The 9,873-nt window shown below is 39.7% G+C and overlaps 1 protein-coding gene across 1 annotated transcript; it reads right to left on the reverse strand.

The window, feature by feature from the left end:
- Positions 1-3,813: 3,813 nt before the first annotated feature.
- LOC111903919 (uncharacterized) lies at positions 3,814-5,112 on the reverse strand. Its single transcript, XM_023899685.1, has one exon. It carries the CDS (start codon positions 5,110-5,112, stop codon positions 3,814-3,816), a length of 1,299 nt encoding a protein of 432 aa, XP_023755453.1.
- Between the last annotated feature and the right edge of the window lie 4,761 nt (positions 5,113-9,873).

Genomic DNA, 9,873 nt, shown 5'->3' on the forward strand with positions numbered 1-9,873 from the left:
TCCCGTACGTGCTGCACTGAGTCTGGCCTCGTTGGCCTTTTATCTGATGATCAAAAGTCATCGGTCTCTTCCCAGGACCTTCTACTATACGCATTTGGCACGACCCTCTCTTCCCAGGGTGCTCCAAACCAATCTCACATCTACAAACTCTCGGAAATCATATCCTTCAGGGTCTGACACCCTGTCACGCTGACCAGCACACTTGCCAATGGCTAAGCTGCAACAACTGAAACATCCTCTGTCCCCAAACTGGGTCACTAACTTCCCCTGAAGCTCCTCAGAATCTCCAAGACTCTTACTGATTCAAGTATGGATCCTATGCTTTCAGTAGTACAGGCCCAATACTACCTTCCACACGTATCCATACATTCCTCAACAATCCTCCCGAATCTGCTAAGTCACCTCCTCAAACTGGTACTCTGAATGCTCGCTAACAGCACAACCAAACCCACTAAAGCACTTCCTAGGCGTTCCTAGGTTCCCATACTCACCCAGTCCTCAGCTGCTAAAGGACTTCTCACTAATATCAACTAGCTACCTCGTGAATATACCACTCGCAATTTGGCATATTCACTTAGTAGCGAGCTCACATTACTAAGAGTCCCTCGAAGCATAGAGAAAGCAGCATTCAGACAATGGAAAATCTAACCCTCATACTCCAATCAAACCTTTCTATCCTCTAATCAAGAATCTGTACACGCGATTCAAAGGCTCATAAAATCAGGCATAACCTAAATAGGCTATCCTATCACTGACTGATCAGTTCTAGCATGCAAGTCGACAAGCACATATAATAGGCATATAAGGCATCCTCCTAGATCCTTAGCCCTAATCTAGCATGTAGTTCTCATAATCATATCATATCATAACATATCACAACACGTATGGGTATCTTGGGAAAACTTACTTGAGCTCGGCTGATTGCACGCATCACACACCTTGTTCTTTTCAAAATTTTGTTCTCTTTTCAACTTCATTTGTAAAATGACTTTACTTTTGAAAATTTTCATACCAAGTCCTTAGTTTGAGTCCAAACACACCCGAGAATGTGCCGAAATCCCTCAAACCAAGGCTCTGATACCAACTTGTAACATCCTAAAAATACAGGCTAAAAATTTTGTTTTTAATTAGGTTATTACATAAAATCAAAGTGTGAATAATCAAAATATAACATTATAAAACCATATCAGAGTATAATCCCAAGGATCTCGTGTGCGGAAAACATAGTGTGATGCGCTGCGATCAAGCGGGCTCCTTTCCTTTGAAACAAAGTACCTGAAACCAAAACTGTAAACCGTAAGCATGAAGCTTAGTGAGTTCCCAAAATACCACACATACATATTAGCCATTCGAGTCTATAGCTCTGTAAGACCTTCCGGTCAATGTGTATCAGTGGGAACCTCCGGTCCTACAACTCTGGTAGACCTTTCGGCCCTACCATGGCATGCCTTTCGGCCTCAACTCTAATCGCCTTCCGGCCATAACTCTGATTGCCTTCCGGCCATAACTCTATTGACCTTTCGTCCCAAATCATACAACATATACATAACACATAGATAACAATATATATCACATAAACAAAATGCATAATATCACATAGACAAAATGCATAATATCACATAACTCGTGTAAGCACATAAGGCCATCCGGTCACACATAATTACCACTCTAGGTAAGGTATAGTAAGAAGACTCACCTGACACTGCTGAAGTCTTGCAGACTCAATCCCCAACTGCTGAGGTCCTGCAGACTCAACCCCAGTTGTTGGATGACAGATTCCCAATCTGTCAATCATTAAAACATCACCCAATTAATAATTGGGTCCTACTACATAACAATAAGTACCTACTTTGGATAATTACTACATTATCCCAGGCTTGGCTTTATTTAAGCCCACAGTCAATTAGGAATCAAAGCCCAACATATGGCCCCACTTCCAAACCGGGCCCAAGCCTGTACATGGTCTTATTCTGAGGCCCAACATAATGTAATCATTAAGGCCCAAACTGTGGCCCATCTATGGCCCAATTTTCCAAATTGAGCCCAACCCCTCATATGGGCCTTAACTCAAAACCCAAAAATTATTCTAGTCCCTTTGCTTGATCTTGGATGGCCCATTGATAACCCAATCATCAAGGCCCACTAGAAAGGCCCAACAATAAACCCAAGTGAAATTAGGGTTTCACATAAAATGACGGTTAGGGTTAAGTGTTTCTCACTTAACCCATTAAGTACTTAACCCACTAAGGACTTAATCCACTAAGTCCAGTATTGCTTAGATCAATTCTGCCATTGATTCTTATTTAATATTTCAAGTTATTAAGTAATTCTCGTGTGTCCCGATAACTCTCAAACCCTAATTATTATCCCACTTATCAATTTGTTGGGATTTTAGGTCAATTAGGTATTTATTGTGTCTACTAGGCCCACTTGAATATCATTAAGCCCATTAGGGTTTATTAAGCCCATTAAGTCTCATTGGGCCCATTAGGGTTTCAAGCACCCTACACGAATCAAACTCAACGAGGCAAGCACACCGCCACCCGACACGGCGGCCGGTGGCGGCGTCCACCACCATACGGTGGTGGTTAGGGTTTCTTTTATTATTATTTTTTTGGCACCATTACAATGTACAACTCGATAATTCACACCCGCTAACAAACACACAGACACACACCCACACACGGTGGTTCATGGCGGCAGCCACCACCTCACGGTGGTGGCGGTGGCTTCCTTGCAATTTCCGACTAGACTAAACACGCACTAACAGAAATACATGCACACACACACCCGCTATATGGTCACAAAACAACTACAGCCACCCATCTGGTGGCTCACGGCGGCAGCAGCAGCTGTTCACAATGGCAGCAACGTCGAAAAATGGAAGGAGTGGCGGCAGGAGGTGGATTTTGCGGCGATAGCCACCACCTCATGGTGGTGGCAGCGGTTTTCTTGATTCCTGCGAGCAAGTAACGCACATACAACCTGATTAGCTCCCTCAACGGACCTTTAAGGCAACACATACGTATTTAGCCACCCACAAGGTGGCAGGATATCGCCAAAACGCCACTGAATGGCGACCAACGGCAGTTAAGGCCCCAACACCTAGAAAATGGAAGAAGGAGATGAGAGATAGTCTCACCGAGAGCATTCCAATTGCACACGACTCACGTCCACCGGTCACAGCTCCGCCTTCATTCTTGGTGGGGCTTCTCCAGCCGTTCACGACTTTACCGGAGGTGGCAGATGAGATTATGGCGGCGGTTCTCAACGAAGCAGCGACGGTCTCAGTGGCTCGTTCCGGCAACTACAACGATAGCGTCATCGGTGGTGAAGAAGGAGAGCGATGGAGGTTGCGACGGTAACATGGAGTGAAGAAGAAGAAGATGGCGGCTACCATTGTTTGCGCTAGGGTTAGGGTTACGGGACCCTAAATACCCACCTCCATTTACTTAGTTTGCCATAAGGACCATAACAGCCCCTCCCTACCCTTATTCTTTCAAAGCAACCCCATAAATTACCATTTGAACCCTGCCCCTTAAATTCCTTTACACATTAAGTCCGAAAGTTACAAAACAGTCCCATATATCTTAATTAGGCCATAATCAACCCTTCCACCTTATTTCCTTTTAAATTAATTTCAAATAATTACCACAGAGCCCCTCTCTTCATAAATAATTACAAACTGAGTCCGGAACTTATAGTTTTGACCCTCGACTTCTAAAATTGACAATTAGCTCTTCGAGATCGTCCTTTTATATTTAATTTTTTAAGGATTCTATTCGTTCACTAATTTATTTATTTATCTAATAATTAAATGGGGGTGTTACATGTAAGCTGGACTTGCTGGACGACAATGGTAGAGGCTTGTTTGGAAATTTCTTCTTTCAGTGCACTCTCCTTAGCTATCTCAGCATGCATAGAGTCATGTTTGGAAGAAACCGAACCTATGAGAGTGGCATTATTGGCTTTCAGAGAAGAACGAACATCTTCAAATTTCATGTGTTCTTCCATTAAAGTTTGAGAAAGAGAATCAATTGAAGCTTGAACTTTTGCTGCATTTGTATTCGTATGCCGTTTCAAAGAATCAAGAAAAAGCTGAGTTGTGTGAACAACCTCAGCAATATCAGTAGTAGCTTTCTTGCAAAGAGAAGTTGATTTGTTAATAGCTTCAGTTGATTTATCCATTGCTTTGGTATATTGCTCCATGGCGGTTTCCACAAAGGCTTTTAGAACAACCCCGCCATAAGCTTTTGTATCAGCAAGCAACTTGTCCAGCTTTTCGTGAATACTGTCCAAGTGTTGTCGGTTGATTGGAGCTTCAGTATCCTCATCCGATTGCAAACGATCGGGACTAAAGTATGTGGAATCATACTCATCATTGTCACCACCGAGAGTCACACCGGAATCGGTTGCTTTGGTTGGTGAGGGAGGTATAGGAATGACAGGAGTTTCAGATACAGTAGGTGCCCCCGTATGAGATACGTTGACCCGTGCTGTTTCATCAGGGATGGTAGTAGTGATGGTGATTGGGGTAATGATGGGAGTAGTTAAAGGTGTGGTGGAAATAGAAACCGAAGATACGGGTGGAGGTGGTAAAGAGGTTTCGGTTATGGAAGTTGAAACAACTGAAACTGGTATCTCAAGGGTCGGTGTGGGAGTTGGCTGTTCTGGTTGTGTTTGTTTTGGTGAAGGGGGTGGAGTTGGAATTTTAAGTGTTTCTGTTTTAGGAGGGGATTGTTTTGGTGATGGAGGTGGTGTTGGAATCTTGTCTTCTGGAATTGGAGAAGGAGAACGAGGTGGAGTATTACCTCTAGGAGACTCATGTGGAGAGTTGGCGTCCTGATCATCCTCGTTGTCAGATGGTGAAGGAGTTGGACCCTTTGGTTTTCGAGCCATGCGCTTGATCTTCTTTGGCTTTGAAGAGATTTCGGTTTCGGTCTTTCTTTTCTTGCTCTTTGAAGGCTTAGAAGTTTTAGCCTCAGTTGTTTCCTTCTTGACAGATACTCGTTTTCCTCTGCCACTCGATTGATCAAGAGCGTCGAGAGCAACTTGTTGTTCTGGTGTAAGAACTCTCGGCTCTATGGAATGCGTCTTGCTGTAGTCCGCCATAACTTTGCTTTGCGGAGTAACACTCCGGTACATCGTCTCCGGTATTGAACCATAATGACGATTTCCGATCTTCTTGGCATTTCTCCCCCTAAATTGTGAGAATCATTAGTACATGGGGTCTTCAAAGCGAGAGAAATAGAAATAATCTTCCAAATACGAACTCCCCCTTGAATAATCATCACTCCCCCTTGAATCTTCAACAAATACCATGGAGAGAATCTGGAAAGTTAAGAAGAATCACCAACAATCTTCAAAACCCGTCAGATATGATGAAATAAATCGTTTTAGCAAAAAACCAATCTTTAAAAATTAAAACAAAAAAAATAACAAAAAAAAAATTATTTTTCAATTTTTAAATTTAGACAAAAGAATAGAAAGAAGCAATTATTTAGAAGAGTTTAAAAAGAATAAGACCAAAGAAAGGAATAAGAAATGAAAATATTTTGGTAAGAAGGGGATAAAAATGGTAAAAACCCAAGAAATTGAAAGAATTTCGTATTTGGGGTAAAACTTGTGATGTGCTGAAAGTCATAGGGGCACAAGATGAAAATATAACTCATATTCTCCAATTTGAAAAATGAACGGCATCTACCAAGGAGGGGTAGAAACTGTAACAGTTGTAATCAATTGGTGACTTGAACTGTCAAAACGCTAAAGATGCAGGGACCAAGAGTGTAACATGTGTCGTCTTCTTCACTGGAACGCAAGAATACCCAGTTTGACTTAGGAAAAGTCAAAATCATATTATCGGATGAAATAACTCCGATCAAATTTCAATTCCGAAGAATAAACTTCAATCAACTTTCGATTCTGATTTCAAAATCCAATTTCGATTGAATATTTCCAAATCCGAGTTCAGCAAGTCAATTTCGAGTCCGAATCCATAACAATTTCATTCCGATTACAGTTTGTAAATTCCAATCCCAGACCTCCAAACGACTCCGATTCCTTCATTTTGACTGCGTTCATAATCCATTCCGTCTCGTTCCGATTGTATTCCAAACAAACCATCACGATTCCAAACATTCAATTTCATCATAATCCAAACAAAACTTTTACAATTTCGATTTAGTCTCCAAATCGTAAATTCCTTTATTGAATCTTGAAAACGTTGGCCATCGGAACCCAATACTTGACAAACACCAAATTGATTTTCAATATTGAGACTGAAATTCTTAACGATTTGATTAGCCTGTGACTTCCGATTCCAAATCGATTGCAATAAGATGCGATTCCAAAATACCGAGTTTAGAAACATCGACTGAGAGAGGTTCGCTTCAAGCCGCAAATCAAGGCAGCCCCAAATCGTTGACTTCTCGCTCCAAATCAATCGTTCAATGACCGAACGCAGATGAGGGACCGAAAGCTACTTAAGGACCGAGAGCGAATTTCAGGTTCGCTTCAAATTCAATTGTAGGTTCGTTCCCTTGATTACACAACCCAAAACGAAATCAACCGAACGTGTTCGGCTGTGAACAGTAGTTTCGGGTTCGGTTCTTGTGGTTCGGTTGTTAATCGTGAGTTCGGTTCTTTAATTGTGAGGTTCGGTTCTGTGACGTTTGCTTCTTGATCTTGAGTTTCGCTTTTGGTACATCTCTGCTTCAATGAACGAAATTAAGAACTGCTGCACTGATTAGGAGACGAACATCAAATTCCATATATGAATTCTATTGTGCCAATGCAAGTTTCCTGTAAAGTCTTTGCCTTTTTTTTTCTCGATCGTTATTTCCATACCCTGAATTGCAAAGAATGTGAATCATATTTCATCATAGTTATAGAATTGGCCCCTAAAGAATCAGTGAATAATCAAATACAGCCCAATGTACCGATCAAACTTCATCTTTTGAATTTAAGCTTGTATTTCTTCGAAGTTCTCAACCAGCCCCTACTAAAAATACATATGACAGCTTGCATCCACTGTTCACTGCACATGTCAGAAAATTACCTTATTTTTTTTTTTTTTAGAAAAAGTCCCTTTTCACCCATCTTTTCAACGTTTTCAACCTTTTGTCAATTCCAACACATAAAAAATCAATAAAATTGATTTCATCAACATAATTTCATATCTTTGACCAAATATTCATAAGATTTCACTAGACATCGGGTTCTTTTTTTTTTTTGGTTTGATAAAAGTCAATACTTTTTATGGGACTTTTGGTACCCATTTAAGGTTCAACATAGAAATTGGTTTCTTGCATACTCACTTATTTGAAGAAAATATATCATCCTCTGAAAATAATACCCGCTTTTTAGTTGGAAAACAAAAATTTCCAAAAACTTCATTGAACCAACCAAATACTCTTTTCTTTTCCTTCCAACTTCTAACATTTTTAACTGAAGAAAAATGAGAATCATAGATTCTTTGAACATGCTTGACTTCAACTTTTTCACAAGCATTGGGTACTTGTACCTTGGGCATCCAAACTTTCTTCATTTTACTATTGTTCTTCTTCCTCTTCTTCCTTCTTTTCTTATTTCTAGGTTTCAGAAACAAATTTCGGATCTGAACATCCTTTTCTTCTTTCTGAATCTGAATCTTTGAAGACTGTGACACACAAACTTTTGGAGTTTGGTAAATCTGAATTTATTGAAGAATTGGCTTTCTATAAGGAATCATTCCTTCAAAGATATCATCAGAACACAAAGAATCATTAGTTTGTGTTCCAATAGAACATAATGTCTTCGCTTTCACGATTTCAGATGAATTTCTTTTAGATTCATCTTCTGAAGTACCTGATTCGGAATGTAACTCTTCTGAAAAACATGAACCACTTGACTCCCCCTCAAAGTGGCTCTAACACAACCCTCAACTTGAACGAAATTGTTCTACTATTCTCTCATTCTTTTGCAATTCACGTTCATCAACCCGTGAGTAATGATTTATTTTCTTATCAACAAAAGAATTATATAACTCAGTAACATTCCTCAACGTAGAATCACTAAGAACATGAAACAAAGTTGATTTGTTTACACCATAGATTGGTTTAGTGACCTTTAATCCAAGTTTTAAAATAGAGTTACAGAATAAAAGATCCATTAGATATTCAACAAATGATAGAACTTGAAGAGAGATAGAAAATAGATCTGATAAGAATTCTAGAGAGAGAAAAATGGATCTGAAAGGGTTTTTAGTGAGAGAAAACAGATCTGAGATGGATTTTAGAGAGATAAAGTAGATATGAACACAAAATATCAAATAAACATGAAAATTTCTTCTAAATCTCTTCCAGAACACAAATTAAGAGTGTTAGGTCCAGTTTAGTGTTGCGTCTTTGGGCTCGTTAGCTAGTCCAAGTTTTGTCTCCGGTATGGGCCTGTCCATCCGTGAGTTCCGTATAGGGTTTATTATAAATAGATGCTTGCATGCATTCCTGAACGTAATGTTTTGATAAGAGATTTAATAGCGTACAAGTTCTTATCTTTTGTAACCCTAGAATCCTCTACAACGGAAGTTCTTCATCGAGCTCTGCTGAGGATTGAGTTAATCAAATCATTCGACTCATTCAAATCCATACTTGTGTTTTTATCTTACTGTTTCTACTTTATTAATTTTCCTGTTATAAAGATCTAATCGATCAAAGAGTTTTCGAACTCATCAATTGGTATCAGAGCGGGAGGTTGTGTAATTCATAAACATCTCTTCTGTGAAAGAAGTTATTAGGGTTTATTCCACATTAACTGATATTTATTGAGCTGTCACTCCATAATTTACGTGTCTCATTATTTATTTTTTTTCCCTAATATTACATATTACAAGTCTGATCTTTCAAACAGGTTAAACGATCAAGCATGGACGATTCTCAATCTAATCCTATCAACATCTCAAACAGCATTGGATCAACGACAAAGATTCCTATTCTTTACACCCAGGATTACGAAGTTTGGGTGCATCATTTTGAAGACTATGTCATCGGATCTGAAGATAATGGGTATCTTATTTGGGAAGCTATTGTGTCTGGACCATTTGCTCACTCAAGAACATCCAGAATCATTAAAACTCAGAAAGAGTATAATGATCTGTTAAAAGATGTAAAAGACGTTGCTCAAGACGAAAAAGAAAAGTTTCAGTGCAACATTAAAGCATTGAGACTGATCCGATTCGCTCTTCAATCTGATACATTTAGGTTGGTGAGTTACTGCAGTACCGCTAAAGAAATCTGGGATAGGTTGCGAGAGTTGTATTCCATAGATGAAGATTTGGAGCACTCTATTCAGACTTTGCTTTTGTCTAAGTTTGGAGAATTTAAGCAAAATTCTGATGAGACCGTCACTCAGACGTTTGATCGCTTCAATCATCTTCTTAGCAAGATGATCAAACATGATATCGAAAGGATGTTGATTGAATAGAAGGTCACCTTTTTGAATGGCCTAAGATCTGAATGGAGAGCTGTCGTGTCTACAGTTAAAGCTCATGAGCAGTTCAAGTCATAGTCATTGTCAAAACTGGTGGGAATTCTGAAATCCCAAGAAAAGATTGTGATGTAAGAAAAGAATGTGGTCTCAAATTTGGGGTCCTTGGCCCTCCTGTCCAAAAGCAAGAGTGTAGTAGAAGATGAAGATCTGAACCTGGAGGACTACGATCTTACTTCAGAGGATTATGCTATGATGGTGTCCAATCCAAAAAGGTTCATTAAAAAGAGGTTTCCTACCAATAAGAACCGAAATTGGCAGGGAAGCTATAGTTCAGAAAAGGTGAGGGAGGAACCGAAGACTGAGGAACCAAAGAAAGAGGCTAAGGTTGAAGGAGATTCGGGTGTTAGC

This window comes from Lactuca sativa, chromosome 2 (assembly GCF_002870075.4).
Source record: "Lactuca sativa cultivar Salinas chromosome 2, Lsat_Salinas_v11, whole genome shotgun sequence".
In the NCBI taxonomy this organism is placed as follows: domain Eukaryota; kingdom Viridiplantae; phylum Streptophyta; class Magnoliopsida; order Asterales; family Asteraceae; genus Lactuca; species Lactuca sativa.

Coding starts and splice junctions, on each gene's coding strand:
- LOC111903919 (XM_023899685.1), bottom strand. CDS start 5,112: ATGGCGGACTACAGCAAGACGCATTCCATAGAGCCGAGAGTTCTTACA.